This window comes from Podarcis cretensis, assembly GCF_951804945.1.
Source record: "Podarcis cretensis genome assembly, chromosome: 5".
Taxonomy (NCBI): domain Eukaryota; kingdom Metazoa; phylum Chordata; class Lepidosauria; order Squamata; family Lacertidae; genus Podarcis; species Podarcis cretensis.
The window spans coordinates 102,720,025-102,743,596 of record NC_137174.1 but is presented as its reverse complement, the minus strand read 5'-3'; the positions used below and the strand labels follow the sequence as shown (position 1 = coordinate 102,743,596).

Here is a 23,572-nt window from a genome sequence, read left to right as displayed (position 1 = left end):
GTTCACAATCCCTGCCTGCAGGCTAACAAGGCAAGACTGAGACACCCGCAAAACAGGATGCATCTCACACAAAGGGGAGGAAGAAAACTGGAACCAGAGATGGAGATTCATGTCACTGGGGGAAAACACCACGTCCAAATAATTCTCTTGAAGCTAAAGCCCCTACGCAGAAGTGCTCCTGCATCCCCATCAGGCCACATCCCCTCTTTTTAAGGTGATGCAACAGCCCCGTGAATATCCAAAAATAAGGTGCCACAGCAGAAAATTAGAAAGACTGGGGTTCACAAACTGTACTTAATACAAAATACAGCTTCTAGGCTGCTCAGTGGGGTAGCCAGCTTTGCACGCACCAAGCTCTCTACTAACTGCCTCTCAGCTACTGAGCCAAGTTCAGGGTCCAAGCCCTAAGCAACTTGGAACCAGGGTACCCGGACGCTGGTCACTTTGTGACCCAGAAGAGGGCTCTTGCTGTGGCAGCAGCACCCTTGGCTTGAGAGACGGAGACAACAAGCAACGTTAAATGCCTCTTATAGACGTTTGTGTTTACCCAAACCTCCCTGGACTCAGATTCCTGGTTCTTAAGCTTTCTTTTAGTGTTCTACTAAGTTTTATCTATGGTATATAGTTTTATTCTCTTCTTGAGCTTCCTAAAGGAAAATGTATTGTTTTTCTTTTGCTCCTGATTATATTTTAACTGCTTAAGAGATTTATGCTTATCTTAAGCAGCACATAAATTTCATACATAAATTAATGAATACAACCACCTAATGGAAAATCTGTATCTCCTTGAGCTGCTGACTCGCAAATAACAACAGAGGTTCTCCAGAGAGTCATTTTGCTTTGGCTGCTGCCCATCACTCCGAGTCCTAGCACTTTCCATTCTGCTGCAAGCTTCCCTCTCCAGAGAAGGGGCCCAGCTCAGTGATGGAGCACACGCAGCAGGTGCAAAAATCTCCAGGTAGACAACTCCAGCCTAACATCACAACAGCCACTGCCAGTTGGTACAGAGACAGGACCAGGCCAGGTGGCCTAAAGGTCTGGCTAGGTAATAGGCTGCTCATTGTGCTCCTCCTGCTCTTCGCTTATCTGATACTGCAAGCTGCCCCACAGACTGACTGCATAACAATACAGTCATACCTCATGTTACGGCCACTTCAGGTTATGTGTTTTCGGGTTGCGGACCACAGGAAACCTGGAAGTACCGGAACGGGTTACTTCCGTGTTTTGCTGCTCGCACAGAAGTGCTAAATCATGCTTCACACATGTGCAGAAGCGCCAAATCGCACCAGCGCAGCCACGGCACTTCAGGATGCGAACTCTGCGGGTTGTGGACGTGCCTTCGTCATGGATTATGTCCGCAACCCAAGGTTCCACTGTATATACATGAATATTCAACAATCCTAGGTGAGTGGTTTCTGGAAGGAATTATTCAGATAATTTAGAATTATGGTACTGTATTCTGTAAGGCACTTGAAAAAGTTCTAGATGGACTTTTGATCACCTCCCCTAAGTCATTAATGAGATAAAAATGCAAAGAGCTCCTTGGGACACCAGAAGAGTCATCTGGATGGCGCCAGGGGCCCATTCGGTCCAACATTCGCTGCTCACCCTGGCCAACCAGATGCCACTATGGGAAGTCCCCAAGCAGCTCCTCTCTTCTCCTGCAGTTCCTGGAACTGGTTTTCAGAAGCATGTGAGAGTGGGAGCCTTCGAGGACTCATGCTCAGTTCAGAGGTTACTCAACAGACAAGTAAACATGGAAAAACCTTCAATAGTAGGAAGCTGGAAAATTATCAACTCAGAGCAGCAGCAAACCTCTAAAACCTCTTACTGACTAACAGCAACATACAGTGATTTAATATCCTCCCAACGTCTCAACAATATGCAATCAAAATTAATTTTAACTCTTAAAGTTTCTCCTTTAGCGACTGTCAGGAGAGAAAGGTGGGGCCCTGGGCATGTGTGTGTCTTCCTTACTTGAGACTGCGGCTGAGTCAGCATCAAAGATAAGAACCTCTGCTCTAATTTGGGCCTGGCTTAATGTGCAAGATTTAATTTATTTTAGTTTAAAATGACATCCAGTCTTCACAGAAGCCAATGACATGTGAGGCTCCTACAAGGAGCCTTGAGAGGGAATTTAAATAAATGACTTTTGCTGCAATCTGAGAGGTGGGGGATTTTGCTTTCTTTTTATAGAATTTATTTACATGCAAAAGCTATACGTAATAGGGACAATGTAATTAACAGATGATTAACATTACTATGTGAGCAATAATATCATGTTCCTCTTTGCAAAAGCATCAAGTTATTTCTCTCACGTATCACATGGGGACATCCCAAAGGAAACCAAGCTAAGATTACTTTAATCAACATTGTCAAAACAGAAACAGAAGCTATCACAGATAAAAGCTGTGGGGATTTTTTACTGGAATCCAAACCGGGGGGGGGGGGCGGGGGGGGAGAGACTTAGCCTACTTAGAGCAATCCTAGGAGGGATGGCTGAGGGGCCAGAGGGTGCTGTGGGCCTCTCACTTCTCCACTGTGGTTGGGGGGGGGGGTCCCTGCAGGTGGAGGGGGGGCTGCCTTTGGAGGCCACAATACAGCAGTTGCAGGAAAAGTAAGTTTGGCTTTTGCCAGTGAGGTTACAGTGACAGAGCAAACAGATTCAAAGCTTTACTTGACATGACAGCTTTGGGGGTTCGACTAGACGGCTCTTGGGGTCCCTTCCAGCCCTATGATTCAATGTCATACCCTTACCTTATTTTAAAGAGAATATATAGGCACTGAATACGGTCAACACACTAACTGTAGCATGCTGGACGGCTGGCATTATGTTCATTTATTTATGTTCCTAATTTATTTCAGGAAACAGTGCATTTCTAAAAATTCAAAAATTTCCACCCCACATAACTGATGTTCTCCAAATGCTACTGAAATGGATGTGCGTTGGGCTAAACCAGTCAGGGAGCGCAAGCAGCGTGACCCACCAGCCACTGAAGCCACACGCAAACTGGGATGACGCAGGGCTCACTCTTAACAGGGCTTTTAAATAGCCGGCACCTTATTCATAGCTGCAATGGGCACCACGGGTAGAAGGACAAAGACTTGAGACCAAGGAAGGGATGCAGTCCTGGGTGTGGTCTTTTCCAGTGCAACGTGAAGACCTTATTTCCCCAGGGCTTCTAGTTTTCAAAACAGTTGTTGACATTTTAAAGACATTTTGGCAGTGCTGTTTTTTTCTGCTGTGGGTTTCACTTTGGATTTATCTCTTTGGAGTTGTCTTCTACATCTTGTCTGGAATGGCTGGTTTTCTTTTTCTTTTTCTTTTTCTCCTGATCACAGCAAGGAGAATGTGGGAGGGAGAAAGAGAGTTGGAGACAAGGAAGCAGGCCCTTGGACGGAAGCACCACAGCAGCAGGGAACTCACGGGATGGGGAGGGGAGATCCCATTGCATATCCTGCGAGTTTTGTGTTGTGCTCAGATCAAGCAAGTTGCCTGCCGGTTGGCTTTCTCGGATGACCCCAATTCCTAGTAAAAGCTTCTATCTATCCCCTTGCCTGGGTCCACACTCATATAAAGAGTGGAGGCATCAGGTATATGTACTCAAGAGGGGAGAGGATACAAAGGCTAATAAATCTTCCAATCCTTGAATGGCAGAGATGTGGAACATTAAGCATCATTCCTTCTTTTTCTTAAAAAAACCCACACACATTCAGAGCAAAAAACCAGCACCTCTGGGGGAAGATGTGGCTTGGTCCTAGGAACAAACAGATTGAGCTCTGGAAGATTTGGCCCCCCCACCAGAGAAGCCCAGCATCAGTCAAGCTCTGGATCCAGCTGCATGACCAAGCAGTGAAGTGCACAAACATTACTGTACAAATGCAAAGGACCATCTGAAGATGCCCAAAATCTTCCTGAATCTGACTCCAGGGATCTCCCCACCTCTGGTCTTGAAAACACCCCTATAATAAGCGTGGTTTAAATATTTGTAAATTGCAGAATGCCAAAGGAAGATGCATGTTTTCTATGTATCAGAAGTAAGAACCGGACCATCATTAGGCTATGTTAGTTCACCTACCAAAATATGAAGATTGAAGTGCCTGGACTCCCGGACACTCTTCAGGATCCTCCTGCTCATCTTCTGAGCATGCCACATTGAAATGAACATGATGGCCTTATTACAAGTTGCTCCAAAAACGTCTTGCAGGGGAGAAGCAAACAGCCCAGCTCAAAGCAGAATCACAAGCAGAAGCTGTGATGGACGGACAGACGGGCACTGCCTCCCCCCTCCCAACTGCCTTAGTGCCTCTTGATTAATCCAACTTCCGTCTGTTACACGTTCTGCCCACGTCAGATCTACAGATTATGCTGCTCCCAAGTGAAGAGTCTTTCTTGCCCAGTTGTCCAGGTCCAGGAGCCGCCCTCTGAGCACCCTTCTGCTCCCCCCTAAAGGGGAAAGATGGCCTCACCTCCAGCCAACAAAAAGACCTGGAACCTGTTCTTCATCAGTGCTTTGCAAACAGATCCCAAGCTGACCCTGGGTTTACATTGGGGAACATTTACTACCCAAAACAATGCTTGTAGCGCACACCCTTCATACCAGGGGGGCTCATCATCATAGACGTGACAGATCACCATAGATCAGCTGGTTCCCAATTAGCTAAGTATTGTAGACTCTCTGTTTTTCAAAAGTCAAGCCATGGACCCCCTACTTTTTAAAATTGTGATCGCTCTATGGTAGTTTTTGTTATGTGTATGGTGCCACACCCCCCCTGGGTGGGTTACGCGGACCCCTTGGGGTCCACGGACCAACAATCGGGAAGCACTGCAATAGATCATAGTCTGCTTCTGGATCAGTTGTCTGTGTGGCCTGGGAGGCGCAGGGCAGCTGGAGCTCCCACCCTTCCTGCAGACCTGGTCTCAGAGAGTGGCGCTGGGGGACATGGCTCCACAGTCTCTGCCTCGCCTGGACGGCCTGACGTGCGCTAGACCTCCTCTGCCTACCCATTCATCTGTTACTAGCTCCAGGCATAGGAATGGCTGCAACCAAGCCTTCAGCCGCGACAGCTCTGGAAGCAGCCCCAGGGCACATGGGCGCCCCTTCCGGGTGGAGCACCCCCCTCCTGAGCAGGCAGTCTCTCTCATTCCCAGGCCCCAGAACCATCCACCCACCCACAAGATCACCTCTGGCCTTGTCAAAATTCCACTTCAGTTTGCTGGCCCTCATCCAGCCCACCAGAGAGTCCAGGCGCGTCTCCCTGGCCACACCACAGATGTCACAGAAACTGTGCTGACTATGATCAGCATACGGATGACACCACTGCTGACTGATGTTTATTATGTATCACATCATCCTGGGACTGCGTAGATGAAAGGTAGGAATGAAAGTGAACAAACAAACAGGGCTGCATTCACCTGCCAGTTTACTTCGTTTTCATGACTTTTCCTTAACTGTTAAGTCCACATTATATTTCAGTTTTCACACAACGTAAAAACCACTTCTCAAACTATCGTAGTGCAGTGCAAGCTTAGTGCTCATATTTGCTTTCAGAAAAAAAATGTTTACAAATAATAGAGCAAGTTTAGCATTTGTTTCCATATGTTCCACTATATTCCACTATAGTTCTGGAAGTGGCTGTTACATTGTGTGAAAACTCAAACATAACATGGAAATCAACAGTTGGGGAAGGCCATGAGAATGGAATCAATGGTCATGTGAATGCAGCCAAAACAGTATTTGGATAACCTGAGAGGCCTGTGGCCAAGGTCTTCCTTTGCAACATCTCCACCTAGAGGCCATTACAAAAGCAAATGCACGGCCAAAGATTTCTGTTCAGAGGGACAACCACCACAGACAGAGCAGAGTTCAAATTCCTCAGCCAGCCAGCCAGTCTCTGCAGGCCCACAGTCTACATTCCATTGCATTAAGCCGCTTCCAGGGTCGCTGAGGATTCTGCTGCTAGCAGAGGAAGGCAGACAGGCAGATGAGGCAGCTGCCCCCACCCTCCAAATCCCGGAGCAGGCTGCTTCTTCTTCCTGTCTTTCTGGAGCTGGGAGACCTGCTCTGCCAATTCCCATCCTCCCCTGGGCTGGTTCAGGTAAGAAGAGGCTGGCATGAGGGTGTGTTTCGAGGCAGGGCTGGGGAGAAGGAAAGGCCAAGAGGCATCTGCCATGGACTGCTGTGGGGGTTGGACTCGATGGCCCTTGTGGTCTCTTCCAACTCTATGATTCTATGATTCCAAGTTCTGACACCAGCTTCCCGTATTCCCTGCCTGACACTGCGATCTGCCTCAGTTCTTCAAGCCCCCTTCCTGTCAAAGTGAGTCCAGGCCCACCTATCTGCCCTACATTTCTGACTGTGAGGATGGCAGAGGCAAATAATTCATTCAGCCTCTCCTTTAGCACACCTCAGGCCCCAATGTGTGCAGGGTTAGAAACAGAGATAGGAAAGCCAAGAGCTAAAGGGCAGCTTTACAGGGCGCAACAACGGAATGTCTAGGCGCGCTTTTTTATAACAAGAATACAAAGCTGAAAATGAATGAACTGCAGCTAAAATATTATGTTCATTTTTCACATGGTCTAGTCCTTCGCGTGCCCCCCTTCCTAATATCCTTAAGAGGGTCTCTTCTCCAGTCTTCAGAAAGTAGCTGGAAGTGGGGAGGCAGAAAAAGGTCCTCCTTTACTTCCACTCTGCAGTTTTAATCTGAAATCTTAGGCACAGTATTTGCATCCAGAGCTCAGAAACTGCTCACGCTAATGAAATTCCCTGTCACAAAATGCGCCTAGAACAACGGGAGTTTCAAACACTGGGTGTGTCCAAAACCCAAGAAGAATTTTGCATGATGCATCATTCAACATACTTCATATGCATTCTTATGAAGCAGCTTGACAGAAGCAACCCTATTCTGCAGGTGGTGGCAACAGGGAGGGGGCTGAGGGTACAGCTGCTTTCCTAAGGTGGCCTTCCCCAACCTGGTGCCCCCCGGTTGGTGAACTACAACTCCCACCAGTCCCACCCACCACGGTCAATGTTCAGGGATGATGGGAGTTGTAGACCAGTTGCAGCTGGAGGGCAGCATGTTGGGGGAGGATGACCTGAGGAGTCCATGCCCAGCCTCCCAGCACACCATCTGGACTGTGCCAGCTGCACCACAACCTCCCATGGCAGCCTCCCCTCTCCTGAACTGCTTTTACACCATCCACCTTTCTGTAGTTTAAACAGGGACTCTTCTTGTCTGGTTCATCATGGTCCTTCCATCCCAGGCCATGAGCCATTCCGCTTTTCAAAAACAGCCCACCAGCTGCTGCTCCCTAGTACTGAAAGAACTGCTTCAGGGTCCCGCCCTTCTCACAGCTGTCCTCCAGCCCCACTGGCAGCTTCTCCACAGCCCCCATGAACCCACTGCCCAGAACTCGCCACCCAAGGCAACCTGGCTAGTGCTGAGCAAGGAACTTCTGAATCTCAGAAACCCACGCCACTCCCACTGCTGCCACCATGATGCAAAAGGTCAATGCCTGGTCAATGCCAGGTCAGTGCAGACTCAAAATTTGCCAGCAGTCCAGTTCCTACGTGTGTTGTTCTGAGCACCCCTCTTTTAAGGTCACATATTATTATTATCAGAGAAACTGTGGGGTGGGATAAGTGAAGGCAAGTGACAACAATATGATGTAAGCCATTCACTGTTCCTGCTCAGGCTGCACAGAAAAAGCATTTTGCTTTCATTCTGATTGTGCAGATAAAAGATAACAACTGGATTTCTACAGGATGGGATATTAGTATGTGAACACAGTCCAGATCCACTGATCCCCAGGCATGCACCTCCAGATAGTGGAAATGTCAGGCGCCATCCTGGTACCCAGGCATCTTCACTTACTCGTAAGTAGCTGATAGCCAATTATAAAATGCCCCTGACACCTGGCTAATTTCGGACATTGTTGGGAAACCCTGCTCTCAACCCTAAACTCAACTGAATAAAAAAATCTCACAACAGAGGAATACTCGGGTTTTCATGCCATAACCTAGAAGTAGACTAAGAATTTGCAGACAAAATCCTACACAGCCATCAAAACAATGATTTGTGAGAGAGTGAAACCTTAGATTCCTCAAACAGGAAGAACCGGTTACCTTGCTTCAGAGATGCAGTAGGAAATGAATGAATAACACGTCAGAACTTCATGTTATGATGAGAACCCACCAATTAGAAAGACATAAGGGCAGGACTTGGAATGAGCATGAAATCTTTACAGCAAGAAGAAGGTATGCAACTTTTCACTGGACACCTGACACATCATACCCAAAGAGGCTCTGAAATATGTGCACGCCTCCTACCTTGACTGGCGAAATGTGAGAGTGGGACACAAATCCATGGACGCTCTCAATTTGAGAGAGACTCTTCTCAGAAACATGCACAAGCTCTGGAGCTGCTGCCTCACTGGGAGTTTCCCGGGGGGAGCCGTGCTCTGGCGAAGGAGTGTCATCGTCATCTTGAGAACGGTATTTCTGGGGGAGGAAAAAGGTTCAAAAGGAGACCAGTTTTACTTACAAGGCAAACCTCAACAACGCAACTTGCTTCCCCAACTTAAGAGGGGAAGAAGGCGGCAACAAGAAAGCTCTGGCTTCTCTGCAACGATCCCAGCACAGGCTGCCCAAGTTGCGCATCAAGGTTGCGCCCCTCGGCTTATGCAGCGGAGTCCCTGCCAGACTCCACCCCCCATGTAGAACCACCCACTTTTACTTATTTATGACATTTAAATTCCATCTTTCTGCAGACCAGAATTCAAGACACCTTAAGTCAAAATGACACACGTACTCATCCCAGAAAATGCCATAAATTATTATTATTATTATTATTATTATTATTATTATTATTAATTTCATTTCTATGCCACTTTATGCTTTTAAGAAAGAAATCTCCAAGTGGCTTGCAACCTACATTAAAACATCAAATAAAACAATCCAGAATAAAGCATCAATGAATAAAGTCAAATAAAAAGTATACATTCACGCCAAATACAAAACAAAACAAAATAGCAAAATAAAGAAATAAATCCTGGCAGACACCAAAAGCCGCCAATAAACATTTTAGCCATTAGAAAACCAGTTCTATAACCTAAACTAAAGAGCTTGGAGAAAAACAGACCATTAGCACATTAACAACCAAAAGCCAAGAGAAACACAGATTTTACCTAGTGCCCACAGGCTAGTGAACAAGATGCCAGGAGAACTCCCCTGCCAGGGTGGGGTGGGGAGAGGGGAGAGACAAAGGAAGAAGTTTTCTCCAGAAAAAGGCCACCCACAAGCGAAGGTCCCTGAAGACGCTGGGCAGGTTCACAGGCCAAGAGGAAGTCCTCTGGAAAACCCATCTGAGACCATTTCTAAACCACCATTTAGAACTGTGCCCAGAAATGAGCCAGGAGCCAACAGAGTCCCCTGGGAAGAGCAAAGCCAACAGGCTCATAACCACAAGCCCCTGGTCAATAGCCTGGATGCTCTGCTTGACCCAGCACAAGCACTGAGGAAAGTGAGTCAGGATGTGACTCACGTGGGGACACCTGGCACAAGGCCATCCTGGAACCAAAGGGACCACAGCTGATGCACCAAATGATGCTGGGAAAAGGCATCCCGGTGGACCAGTCGCCAAGGCCACCTAGGCATAGCCAGCAGGCCCAGGCTTTCCATCAAATCTTTGAGCAGGGGCTAGACTTGAAATTATATTATGAAGCATCGTGCCTCTGTTGGTTGAAAGAATGAATGAAATTAGAAAACACAGAAATGTTAGATTTCTAAGGTTTTGACAACAGATTTGGTTGGCACGCATATTTGCGGTTGGATAAGAAGCGAGTACATAAGGGTTTTGAAAATCATATAATTTGAAGATCTCTCATTGAAGTTTGGGATAGATATAAAAAATTATTGGAGCCAAAAACCCCATATTGTTATCTCCATTGGAGATGTTGAGCGTGAAGAAGATTAACATGAGGGGGAATTGGGTGACATATGAGAGTTTAATAATGAAGGTGGGAAGTAAATGGAAATTGAAACCATATGAGGAGGTGAAAGAATATGTTAATGATTGGCTGCATTATTTTCAGATTAATGAAATGTTTAAAAATGATATAGTACAAAGAGGTTTTGCTGATAAGGAATCAAGGTTTCAACAGGAAATATAAAAAAATGAAGTTAAAAACTTATCTAAAATGTATAAATTATTATTGGAATGGTATACAAAAGGATGAAGAGGTGAAATCGGTTATGATAGATTGGGCCAAAGATTTTGGATATAATATACAACTGAATGATTGGATAAAATTGTGGAAGGAAGGAATGAAATTCACTGTGTGTCCCACAATAAAAGAAAATGTGATGAAGATGATGTATAGATGGTATGTTACACCAGTGAAGTTAGCAAAGATGTATAAAGTAAGTAATAAATGTTGGAAATGTAAGGAAAAAGAAGGAACATTTTACCATATGTGGTGGGAATGTAAAAAAGTAAAAAGCTTTTGGGAAATGATATATAATAAGATGAAAAAAATGTTGAAATATACATTCATTAAGAAACCAGAAGCATTTTTACTAGGAATAATAGGAAATGAAGTTAATAAGAAAGAATGGAAGTTGTTTTTATATGCAGTAACAGCAGCAAGAATATTGTTGGCCCAAAAATGGAAACAAGAAGAATTACCGTATTTTCACACCATAGGACGCACCGGACAATAGGACGCACCTTGTTTTAGAGGGGGGAGAACAAGAAAAAAAAATTCTCTCCCTCTCTGCCCAGCGCCCCTTCAGCGGATTCTCTCCCTCTTGTTTTCCCCCTCTAAAACAAGGTGCTGTTTAAGGTGCGTTCAGACGCCTTCAGGCGGCTACCTTGGACTTGGTGCACACCGACCCCTCTCACTCTCCAGGCTTCAGGTTCCTTTCGAACAGCCCCAAAGAGCAGATCGGGGAGCAGCGCAAAGGCGCGCGGCTATAGAGGCTCCTGCCATAGCCGCATGTCACCTCTCCAGCTGGGAGAGGGTCGCGGGGGGCTTCTTTAGCCCCGTGCACGCTCTCCCGGCTGGAGAGATGGCGCGCGGCTAAGGAGGCTGCTGCAATAGCTGTGTGTCACCTCTCCAGCTGGGAGAGGGTAAGCGGGGCTTCTTTAGCCCCGCGCGCGCTCTCCCGGCTGGAGAGATGGCGCGTGGCTAAAGAGGCTGCTGCAATAGCTGCGTGTCACCTCTCCAGCTGGGAGAGGGTAAGCGGGGCTTCTTTAGCCCCGAGCGCGCTCTCCTGGCTGGAGAGGTGGCGCGCGCGGCTATAGAGGCTCCTGCCATAGCCGCGCGTCACCTCTCCAGCCGGCAGAGAGGTCGCAGGGATATGCTGTCTTCACTCCATAGGACGCACACACACCCTTCATTTTTGAAGGGGGAAAAAGTGCGTCCTATGGTGCGATTGAAGAATGGAGAATGAAATTGACAGATTATGCGGAACTTGATAAATTAACAGGAAGGATCCGGAATCGACGTGACCAGAGATTCACTGAGGACTGGATTAAATTTACAGAATATATGCAAACATTATGTGACAATCAAATAACATTTGTAGGTTTTCAGGAAGTTCTGTGAAAATGTAAGGTAGAAATATTGTTAAAAAAATAAGGGATAAATAAGATATTAAGGTTGTGCAATATTAAGTGAGAAATGTGGAAGAAGTAAATAGAATGGAGAATCATCAGAAAGGCTGAGGGAAGTCATAAAGAGGAAGTTGCTGGAGGTTTTGCTAAATATGATTAGAAAGGAACAATTAGTTAAAGGTATACAAGTGGGAGCTAAACATTATAAATTGAGGGCATTTGCTGATGACCTAGTATTGACTTTACAGGAGCCAGAATCTAGTACTAAAAGGGTACTGGAACTGATTCAAGAATTTGGACAGGTAGCAGGTTTTAAGTTAAACAAAATGAAAACTAAGGTTTTAGAGAAAAATTTAACTCTGAACGAGAGAGAGAAGTTCCAGGAAGAGACAGGATTAACACTGGTCAAGAAAGTGAAATATTTAGGGGTTAATATGACTGCCAAGAATGTGAATCTGTTCAAGGATAATTATGAAAAATGTTGGATTGAAGTGAAAAAGGACTTAGAAATATGGTCAAATTTGAAGCTATCATTGTTAGGTAGAATTGCTGTGATAAAAATGAATGTATTGCCAAGGATGTTGTTCTTGTTTCAAACACTGCAAATCATAGACAAGACGGATTGTTTCAAGAAGTGGCAGAGAGACATTTCTAGATTTGTCTGGCAGGGCAAGAAGCCTAGAATAAAATTTAAGATATTAACTGATGCTAAAGAAAGAGGTGGATTTGCCCTGCCAGACCTTAAACTTTACTATGAATCAGCTGCTTTTTGCTGACTGAGAGAATGGCTGCTTCTTGAAAACACGGATGTGCTGGATTTAGAAGGTTTTAACAACCACTGGCAGTCATCTTTGAGAATTCCTGGAGAACAGGCAAAGTCCCGGCAGACTGGAGGAGGGCAAATGTTGTCCCTATTTTCAAAAAGGGGAAAAGAGAGGACCCAAATAATTACCGCCCAGTTAGTCTGACATCAATACCAGGGAAGATTCTGGAGCAGATCATTAAGCAAACAGTTTGTGAGCACCTAGAAAGGAATACTGTGATCACCAATAGTCAGCATGGATTTCTGAAAAATAAGTCGTGTCAGACTAACCTGATCTCGTTTTTTGACAGAATTACAAGCCTGGTAGATGAAGGGAACGCAGTGGATGTAGCCTACCTTGATTTCAGCAAGGCATTTGACAAGGTGCCCCATGATATTCTTGTAAAGAAGCTGGTAAAATGCGGTCTTGACTATGCTACCACTCAGTGGATTTGTAACTGGCTGACTGACCGAACCCAAAGGGTGCTCATCAATGGTTCCTCTTCATCCTGGAGAAGAGTGACTAGTGGGGTGCCACAGGGTTCTGTCTTGGGCCCAGTCTTATTCAACATCTTTATCAACGACTTGGATGATGGACTCAAGGGCATCCTGATCAAATCTGCAGATGACACCAAACTGGGAGGGGTGGCTAACACCCCAGAGGACAGGATCACACTTCAAAACGACCTTGACAGATTAGAGAACTGGGCCAAAAGAAACAAGATGAATTTTAATAGGGAGAAATGTAAAGTATTGCACTTGGGCAAAAAAAATGAGAGGCACAAATACAAGATGGGTGACACCTGGCTTGAGAGCAGTACATGTGAAAAGGATCTAGGAGTCTTGGTTGACCACAAACTTGATATGAGCCAACAGTGCGACGTGGCTGCTAAAAAAGCCAATGCAATTCTGGGTTGCATCAATAGGAGTATTGCATCTAGATCAAGGGAAGTAATAGTGCCACTGTATTCTGCTCTGGTCAGACCTCACCTGGAGTACTGTGTCCAGTTCTGGGCACCACAGTTCAAGAAGGACGCTGACAAACTGGAACGTGTCCAGAGGAGGGCAACCAAAATGGTCAAAGGCCTGGAAACGATGCCTTATGAAGAACGGCTAAGGGAGCTGGGCATGTTTAGCCTGGAGAAGAGGAGGTTAAGGGGTGATATGATAGCCATGTTCAAATATATAAAAGGATGTCACATAGAGGAGGGAGAAAGGTTGTTTTCTGCTGCTCCAGAGAAGCGGACACGGAGCAATGGTTCCAAATTACAAGAAAAAAGATTCCACCTAAACATTAGGAAGAACTTCCTGACAGTAAGAGCTGTTCGACAGTGGAATTTGCTGCCAAGGTGTGTGGTGGAGTCTCCTTCTTTGGAGGTCTTTAAGCAGAGGCTTGACAACCATATGTCAGGAGTGCTCTGATGGTGTTTCCTGCTTGGCAGGGGGTTGGACTCGATGGCCCTTGTGGTCTCTTCCAACTCTATGATTCTATGATTCTATGATTCAATGTATTTGGTTGGCATGCATATTTGTGGTATGACAAGGTAAAAGCACATAAAGCATTCAAAAACCATATTGTTAGCAAAGCATTGTTTAATGTTTGGATAAGATATAAGGATTTGTTAGAAAATAAAACCCCAAGATGGTTGTCACCAATGGAAGCAAAGGCACAGAAAAAACTCAATATGGAGGCCAAATGGCCGAAATATTGGGAAATTTTGGAACAAGATGGAGACAGGGTAAAATTGCAGAGTTTTGAAAAATTAAAAAACAAAGTGCGAGATTGGCTTCATTATTACCAAATAATGGAGGCATATAATTTGGATAAAAAAGTTGGCTTCCAGGTGGAAAAATCAAAATTGGAAACAGAATTGTTAGATCCCAAAAGTAAGAATTTGTCAAGAATGTATAATTTGCTGTTGAAATGGAACACTCAGGATGAAACGGTGAAATCTGCTATGATTAAATGGGCACAAGATGTTGGACATAACATTATGATGGCTGACTGGGAACAGTTATGGACCACAGGTATGAAAGTTACAGCATGTAATGCCCTGAGAGAATTTAATGAAAATGATTTACAGGTGGTACATGACACCAGTCAAGCTTGCAAAAATTTACCATTTGCCCGAAAATAAATGTTGGAAATGTAATGAGACTGATGGTACATTCTTTCACCTTTGGTGGACATGCCCAAGGATTAAGACATTCTGGGAGATGATTTACAATGAAATGAAAAAGGTATTTAAATATACCTTTCTGAAGAAACCAGAGGCCTTTCTCCTGGGCATGGTCGGCCAATTGGTGCCAAAGAAGGACAGAACTTTCTTTATGTATGCAACAACAGCAGCAAGAATACTCATCGCGAAGTATTGGAAGACACAAGATTTACCCACCCGGGAAGAATGGCAGATGAAGTTGATGGACTATATGGAATTGGCGGAAATGACTGGCAGAATCCGAGACCAGGGAGAAGAGTCGGTGGAAGAAGATTGGAAAAAATTTAAAGATTATTTACAGAAATATTGTAAAATTAATGAGCTATAGAAAAATGGTGGAATGAAGTTATATGGCTTTGGCAGAAATGTTATAAGGAACTAGGTACAGATAGATTGTTAATGTATTAAAGGGAAAAAACAAGGTTAGAATATGTTAAGATTAATTACAGGACAGAAAATAGATGAAGATGGAAAGGAATTGCTGAAACAGTTAATTGAAGTGGAATACAAAAAGGGAGGCGTGAGGAAGTCAATGAAACAAGTGAATGAAAGTTAAGATTGAAAATATTGGAAGTGTTTTTAATTGTTTTTGTTTTCTTAATTCAATGTTTTATGTAGTGTTTTTGTTTCTGTTTTTGCATTTTATTATGTTGATTTGTTTAATTCTTTTTCTTTCTTTTTGTAATCTTTAAACTCTTAATAAATATTATTTTTAAAAAAAACAGAAAGAGAAAGTTGGTGATAAATAAGATGTTTGTTTTGTATGTTTGTTTTTATAATGGAAAATTAATAAAAATATTTTTTAAAAAAATCTTTGAGGAGGGGCAGGGTACTTGCGTGTGTGTTGAGAGGCCAACCCATCCCACCTTACCCAGGGGGGCACTGGCTGAATGGGGTGCCAGTGGATATTTATTTATTTCATAAAATTTCATTAAAAATTATATACTGCTTGGGTGTAGAAAAACTTCACAGCTTATCCCTACTCCGTGTTTCAGGTTGGAGACTGCCTGAACACTCAAGCAAAAAGGCCATGCTCTGCCTTTTGTTCAGAGCCAGGCGCTGGGAATTCAAGTGCTCTCTCTGCCCTGCGGCTCCCAGTTCTCCCTCTGCAGACAGAGTGCTGCCAACTCCAGCATTCACCCACCCGTTTCAGTGCAGTGGGCAAATGGCAGTTTGCAGCCCTCCCGCCTCTTTTGCCCAGCAGTCTGAATCATTCTGAGAACAAAAGATGGCCAGGAGGAGAAAATCAGCTGTCACAGGGAAGAATCAGACCATGGAGCCAAGGGATTATTTAAAGAAGACGACCAAGAGGAGGAGGAAGAAGAGGAAGAAGAAGAAGAGACCTTTCTCCTCCTTGATGGAATAAATATCTGAAGTTCTGCACAAAAACTGTGAAAGGCACACAACCATTGGCACTCAAGAAACAGCAGCTGGAGCTAGGAGCCATGTGTCGGTCACTGTTTCATTAGGCCAGTAACAGAAGCCAAAGATATGGTTCTTCCTTTCTGCCAAGACAGAGGATACTGCAAATGTGAGTAACACTGAAGTTGGGCTGGCGTTGGTACAGGTCAGGCTATAATACTGCTCACATGTCCTAGGCATGTTATTTCTTAGCCCGCTTGTGCAAAAAGCATACCAGAAATAAGCACTTCTAAGTAAGCTTCTCCGTTTTGGGTTTGGCTTGCCTGGTCCTTCAACCACCGCCGTTAGCACCGTTAACAGAGCATTTTAATCATTTCCCATGGCCTGGATATGCTTCAGGAGTAACAGCAATAAACAACTGGGGAGGGGACCACCAAACATACCTGCAAGCACCACTGGGACTCCCCAGGCTTCCCTGGCCTCCGGGACCAATAAGTTTAAAATGGTACTTTGAAAAAAGACACCCGCACACAGAGTGCTTGGGAGCATATGCAGAGACAAACCTTGGCAGCCTTGTGGAAACCACAGTGGAATGTGGAGATGCGCTGCACCTCACCCCAGGCCAATGCTGAGGAAGGGGAAACATCATGAAACCTCAACTTGTGCCCCCCCCCCAAGTTATTGTTCCATCACTGGTGGGGAAGAGAAGGAAACACGAATCTGAAGTTGCAGGCAGCATCTATAACCTCTCCAGGGCAAGTTTTCTCCTCCTCTGCTCACAAGCAGCATGCAAAACACAGCCTGAGTGGCAGAGAAAGTCTTAGCTGCCATCCAGACAATCAGACACACTATTTATTTGTTTAAATTTCCACAAGGTCTCAGGGCAGGTTACAACTATTTTAAAACACATTAAAATCTGTTACAACAAATCATGGTCAAAAACACAGGGTGGGTCCAAATATGTCTCAGGTGTCAAAAGCCAGGGAAAAGAGGTGCATCTTCAGCAATAACAAAAGCTACACAACAAAGGTGCCAGACACACCTCTCTGTGAAGGGACAGGCTATTCAGCCACTAAATTAAAGGGTCCGCCTAGCACTGGGTACTTGCAGGCCACACTGGAAGTTGGAAGTGCTAATATACAAACTGCTGAGATTTCACATGAAACATGCAGCCAACAGGAAGATTTTTTTAAAAAGAATGGAGCTGAACATTTTTGCCATTCCCCAAGAGGGGCAGCTGTGAGGCTGAAAACTCTTTATTGCCTTCATGCAACCCTCTTCCCCATTCCCCCCCCCCCCCAGTGCCAACCCCAAAGCTGCCTTCCAATCATTGCACTTTCCCTGCAACATTTCAGTTGCCAGTCAGTCCTCAAAAGCCCTGGCTGGGTCAACTGAACTTGCCTGAAGATCCTCTCAGAGGCAAAATGGATGCTTCAGCTGCTCTCTCTCTCTCAAGTATTTGGAAACCAATCGCCGCCTGGGGTATCTCAACCCACATTCTTATGAGGAAACCCCCCAAATACTGGGTAATAACATGCATTTCACTTTTTTAAAAAGGAGGGAAGAAATAAAAGCCATCAAGTCAATCCAAGTGGATGCTTCGCATTAAAGGTCACTATGCCCCTTTCATTGCTCCATCACAGTCAACACAGCCCCCAAAGCCCTCAGGTGTTCCCCCAGGGACCTCAGGAGGCTTCCATTCCGACAGACGGAACCCTGGATAGCCACAGAATAAAGCAGGAGCAAAACATTTAAGATGGCAATTAATAGAGCTACTTCCTGCTGTAGATACCTTTTTATTACTGTAAGCCACCCCGGGAGCTCAATAAACAAAAGAACAGGGTATGAATATTACAAAGTAAAAACGGTAACTACAAAAACATGCCGTGCTTTGCCAGGGCAGTGCTTCAGCCTTCCCCGGAGGTTTTTCTACTCTGCCTTTTAATTGTTCTCCTGCAGAGGGTGCGTCTGCAATATCCCTCTTCCACAAGGCACACAGAGATCGCCGCTGCCTGCCTGCCTGCCCCCAGCACGTCACCAAAAGCATATGACTTAATCCCATCCCATGGCATAATTCCATTGCTACAGATCCCATTAACAAGGAGATGCTGCTAATTTATTTAGATGTGCCAGAGGTTCACCAGAAACCCCGTTCGGACCCACCTTGCATCCAAACATTAAAGAGACAGTGTTGTTGCTGCATGCTACTTTGCAGTGGCACAGCACTGGAGAAAAGCAATCCACGTTTTTTGTGCTAGGAGACATCTTTTCAGACCCAGGACACCTCCATCATTCAGCAACCGAGATTCAAGAAGAATGCTTTTGGAAAGAAGGGCTTGCTGCCTGCCTTGGATGTGTGAGTCCATGATCCTCTCAACAGAAAGCTGAGACAGAAAAACAGCACGGAATTATTTCTTGTGGCAGAAGTCCCCACCGCCTGCGGGATCGAGCCAAAGAGGTCCATGTGTTCCTTTCCAAGAGGGTGGCTCCCTCTTCAGTTAGAGAAACGGCATCAGCATGAAGAGAACTCTGCAAGGGCTCCCTTTTGGAATCCTCTTGGCCAGAAACCTCCAGGGAAGGGAGCAGGGAGGGAGGGAGAGAAGGGGATGAGGCAGTTCCACCTGCTGCAGGCAAAGTAAGCTCCGCTACCTCCTCCATAAGGATAAAAGCGGCTCATCTGGCCGCAGCCACTGCTCCGTTGATGCCAGATGCTGAGGGGGAGGGGCAAAACGCTGCAGCAACCGACCCATCATCATCGCAGGGGGCACACACAAGCACACGCCAGAGAGAGAGAAGCTCCAGCAAGCACATTTCAGACTGTAGCAGGAACTTGGAAATCCAAGTAAATGCAGCCAACTTCAAAATATCCAGCCACTCGCTGCACATTTCCTGGTCCTGGCAGGGAAGGCTGGCACCTGGAAGAGCCAACCAATATATGGGGCATCCTGAAGCTGTCTCTCTTGGAGCCCATTTCCATTGGTGAACGGAGACATCGGGTATCAGCAGAGGTTTCACTGCAATGGCAGGACAACGGAGGGGCAGCCGTGTTAGTGGGTAGCAAAGAACGATGTTAATTATTGCAGCCTAAGTATGTGGAATGCTTCACAGTGAATCAGCACCAGGAATGAAAAGCTGGCATCAATGTGGGCAGCCATGAATCACCCAGACATTCCCATCAGAATAAAAGGGGCTTCCCTTCTCACCACTGTGCATTCATTTCCAACCCACAGACTGCAATAAGAGTTATTAGCACTGTAGGGTCCTGTTAAATCTATCCTGCCTTACAGCCAGTTTCGCAGGGCTGGACAATGGCTTTGGGGCAGCAGGATTTATTGCTGAGACTAGATAAGGATTTGAAATAAAGGGGCAATCCAATAGCAATATTCACTGCTGCCTTAAAGAAATTGCAGGAGAGAGGATTTGTTGTTTCATCTGCCACCTCAAACAACAAGCTCTTGCACTTCGACCTGGAACTGGCAGAGCAGACCGTTCATCTGACCGTTATGCTGCCGCCTAAGGGGCGACCATCTATCAGCACATGGCGCTTTTGATGCAGGGTCCCTGCTTGCACTGCTTTGGAACAAAAACAAAGGGAAGCAGCCAGTGCAAGGCAATGTGGTGCCCCCCCTGCCCCTCCAATACCAAGTCTAGAAAACAGACACAACCCTCCCAAGGACAGTGTGGCCATGGAAAGGGTAAAAACAGGCAGAATTTCAATCCCACTACACTGCTAACTTCTCAGAATAGTTTGGGCCCGCTTTGAGGGGCTAGTTTAGTTCTTTTGCGCTCCTCCCCCTAGGAGGAGGGGGGCTTTTTTAGCCTAAACCGCACTGGCAGCACTTACTTGGTCCAAGCATGGCTGTTTTATTCCAGGACCAGTTATTTTACTTGGGCTCACCAGCCCTCCCAGCCAGGTACACAAACAGAAGAGGGGGGAGAGGACCACACCTGAACTGTGTGTGATTCCTTCTCTCTCCGACAGGGAACCTCTTCAGCTTCAGGAACACCTTGGAAGCCAAGTGATGGACTGGAGGGCCACATCCAGTACACAACTGGCAGTTAATGTGTGTATCATTTTCACAAACATCGCAGAGAATGCATTTGAGGCACATGAAGAGGTTGTCTTGCCTAACAACACGATGGACAAAGACTCCCACTTCAGCAAGGCAAGGCAAGGCCTGCCTTGCAAACATCCGCTTGTCCAAAGGACTTGCTCACAATCATAACAACCAGCAGAATACCAATGCATAGATGGTTTTGCCATCTTTTCCCATTGAAATCAAAGCAGCCAATACAGCGGTACCTCGGGTTAAGAACTTAATTCGTTCCGGAGGTCTGTTCTTAACCTCAGGTACCACTTTAACTAATGGGGCCTCCCACTGCCACCCCGCGATTTCTGTTCTCATCCTGAAGCAAAATTCTTAACCCGAGGTACTATTTCTGGGTTAACGGGGTCTGTAACCTGAAGTGTCTGTAACCTGAAGTGTCTGTAACCCAAGGTACCACTGTCCATGGAACTCTACCGGACTGACATTGCCTATACTAGAAACATATATGGTTCACAGGAGACCATGGTCCACAATACACCTCTAAAGCCAGCTTTAGAAACAGAAAATGCATATACAAGGAGAATTTGTCTCACAGGAAAAGAGGCCCGTTTAATTCATGGAAAGTGAATAATAATCAAGAGTGACAATATGCTAACGCCCTGAAGTACACGTCTGATTCTGTGACATCTGGTTATAAGGAACTGGGGGCCGGATGGTTTAAGGTTGCCGGCTCCCTTCAGCAGGATCAGCCTCTGAGGGGCTGCTGCTCCAAGGGGGGAGAAGATGTAGCAGCAGCAGCTGCAGCAAGAGAGGCTTTGGGGAGAGTGCCCCATTTTTGGAATTCCCTTCTTAAAAGAGGTTCAGTGGCACCCTCTTCATTTTCTTCTCAGCATCAGCTGAAATCCAGGCCTTTTCATTCTATTTGGTTTTAATTCTGATTGTTCCATCTGCTGTAATTAGCTATTTGCTGTGTTTTTAATATTATACTTTGTGAACAGCTGAGAGCTACAGCTGAAGAGTGGCTAATATAGGTTTGAAATCAATAAAGCTGGAATAGGCTTACAAAAGATTATGGAAGCAATTCTGGGGCCAGCATTACACTTTAGGTCTCTCTAGGTACATATAAGAGACCCAAGCTGAGACTTTGGTGAAAAAAGTTGCAAAGTCACAACAAAGGGCTGCAAAGTTTTCAACATTAGGAATACAAAAGTTTGGCATAAATAGAAGATGTTTATAAATCTCTGAAGGTTTTCGTCCTTATTTATTATATCTAGATGCTTTCCTGCCCTGATATTTCTGAGCACGCATGAGAGAAAGTGATCATATTATTGCAATAATCTCATCCAGACACAGTGAGGATGCTCAGAGCTCCTCTTCTGTCTTCCACAGAGAATCAGCCACCTGCAAACTGCTACTGCAAAGGGCCCACAATTCCTTTCTTTCCATTGCTCAAAATGGATGCAACACATCCAACCCTTTCATTTTCCTCACAGTGGTTGTCAGAATAAGACATGCCTTTTGCCAGCAGCAGAGGGCAGCGTGTCTTCTCTATTCCTGAACACACTCCAGAACCATAGAATCACAGAATCACAGGGTAAGGACTGGTCTCTTCCCTGACACACAGAATGGCAGAGGTGGGAGGAACGCCCCCCCCCCCCGGTCACATTGAGCCCACCTTTCTGCAGTGCAGGAAACAGAACCATCTTAACCAAAGGTAGGCACTTTTCAGCTTATTTACACAATAAATACACACTGTCCTTTGTTAGGGTGCCTTATAAATGAATAAAAACTTACGTTGCAAAGTACAGTGGTGCCTCGCAAGACGAAAAGAATCCGTTCCGCGATTCTCTTCGTCTAGCGGTTTTTTCGTCTTGCGAAGCAAGCCCATTGACAGCTTAGCGGCTTAGCGCTATTAGCAGCTTAGCGGCTTTGCGGATCAGCTGATAAGCACCTTAGCGGCTTAGAAAAAGGGGAGGGAAAGGGAAAAAAACCCGCAGGAACTCGCAAGACATTTTCGTCTTGCGAAGCAAGCCCATAGGGAAATTCGTTTTGCGAAGCGCCTCCAAAACGGAAAACCCTTTCGTCTAGCGGGTTTTCCATCTTGCGAGGCGTTCGTCTTGCGGGGTACCACTGTAAATAGAACAAAACTACAATAGTGGAAGAATGCAGACATTTTATCACAAATTTATGCCCTAAAACTCCTGAATTGGTGGGCTTGGCCTTTAAGCCAGTGGTGGATGGTGGCCATTGGACCTGGGGGATCCTCCGGAGGCCACAGACAGTGCAGTGGTTGACTTGCTCTGGGTTTCTCCAAACCTCCTTCCATTGCAAAGATACTGTGCACACGTAAGCACTGCAATTGTACAAATGTGTAACCATGTAAAAGGAAAGGATATCTATAAAAAATAAGAATTCATTTCCACTGAATTTGGGGATCAAACCTAGGACTGTACCTGCAAAGCACATTCTCTTTCCCCAAAGGTCTAACAGATGGAACATGGGAGTTTAACTTAAGCGTTAGTTATGCGGTTGGTATCCTACAGTCCCCAAGAAACCACCTCCCTTCTGTATTTGAGTTGTTTGAAATATTATTTATATTAAACAATGGTGGCCAGGATCTAGTTATAAACTTTAGCTTCAAGATGTGTAAATGTTAGCAAAGGTATAAGATGTCATACTTCAGAAGTAGAGGTGTTGAAAATAATTATAAAATACTGACGGTATAGTAGGGGAGGGAGAGATGCCAAGGTGGGGTGCTGTTTCTTTGATCATCAAGATTTTGAAAGACGCTTCTGTTTTGGAGACTACTAGTCTTTATACCAGCTACAGTCATCACAGCAAAAATGCAAGTTGATATTATATGGCAAAGAAACTGCCACAACTCACAATAAAAGGTATGTCTGACACCTACATTATTTAGCTTCTGAAGAATGCTGAAGACACACCTCTTTACCCTGGCATTCGACAAATGAAATGTCTATTACCCATCTTATTACTGTGATTGTTAAGCTGTGTAAAACTGTTTTAAATACTGTGTTTTAATGTTATAACCTGCCCTGCGACCTTACGGTGAAGGACAGGTAATAAGCAGTTATAATACTAATGATAACGGCAGCACCCAGTTGTTACATTAGGCCCATTGTAATCAATAGGCAAGTTACTTTCCAGCGGGTTTTCTCTGTCTCAGGCTCCCTATCACTAAGGCATCAGAAGTGCTACAAGGATGCAAGGCTGCTCTATTACTAACCAAGGCTTTTCATTTGCTTCAGGTGTTTATAACAGAATGTGATAAAACATAGGGATATTGATAAGGGAAGGCAATCTGAACATTAGATTCCTTCTACATAATTATATTGGTATTATAATAGTGAGGTATCACTGACAGCTTAAAAAAATCTGCTCCTCACCAATATTAAAAATATCTAAATGGAAGATTCATGTTCCAAGAACAGTGTGCAATATGCTGAAAACCACAACACACACACACATGCGAGACAAAATAAGTTAAAGAAATGTAACTTTAA

The 23,572-nt window shown here is 45.1% G+C and overlaps 1 protein-coding gene across 5 annotated transcripts in view; it reads right to left on the bottom strand.

The window, feature by feature from the left end:
* The window catches only part of DLG1 (discs large MAGUK scaffold protein 1), an 89,567-nt gene that overhangs the window by 53,783 nt on the left and 12,212 nt on the right, over positions 1-23,572 (bottom strand). For all 5 annotated transcript variants that reach the window (XM_079977772.1, XM_079977773.1, XM_079977774.1 and 2 more), the window contains exon 4: positions 8,331-8,501. In XM_079977772.1, the coding sequence (XP_079833898.1) occupies positions 8,331-8,501 (171 nt within the window). The remainder of the gene's footprint in view (positions 1-8,330; positions 8,502-23,572) is intronic.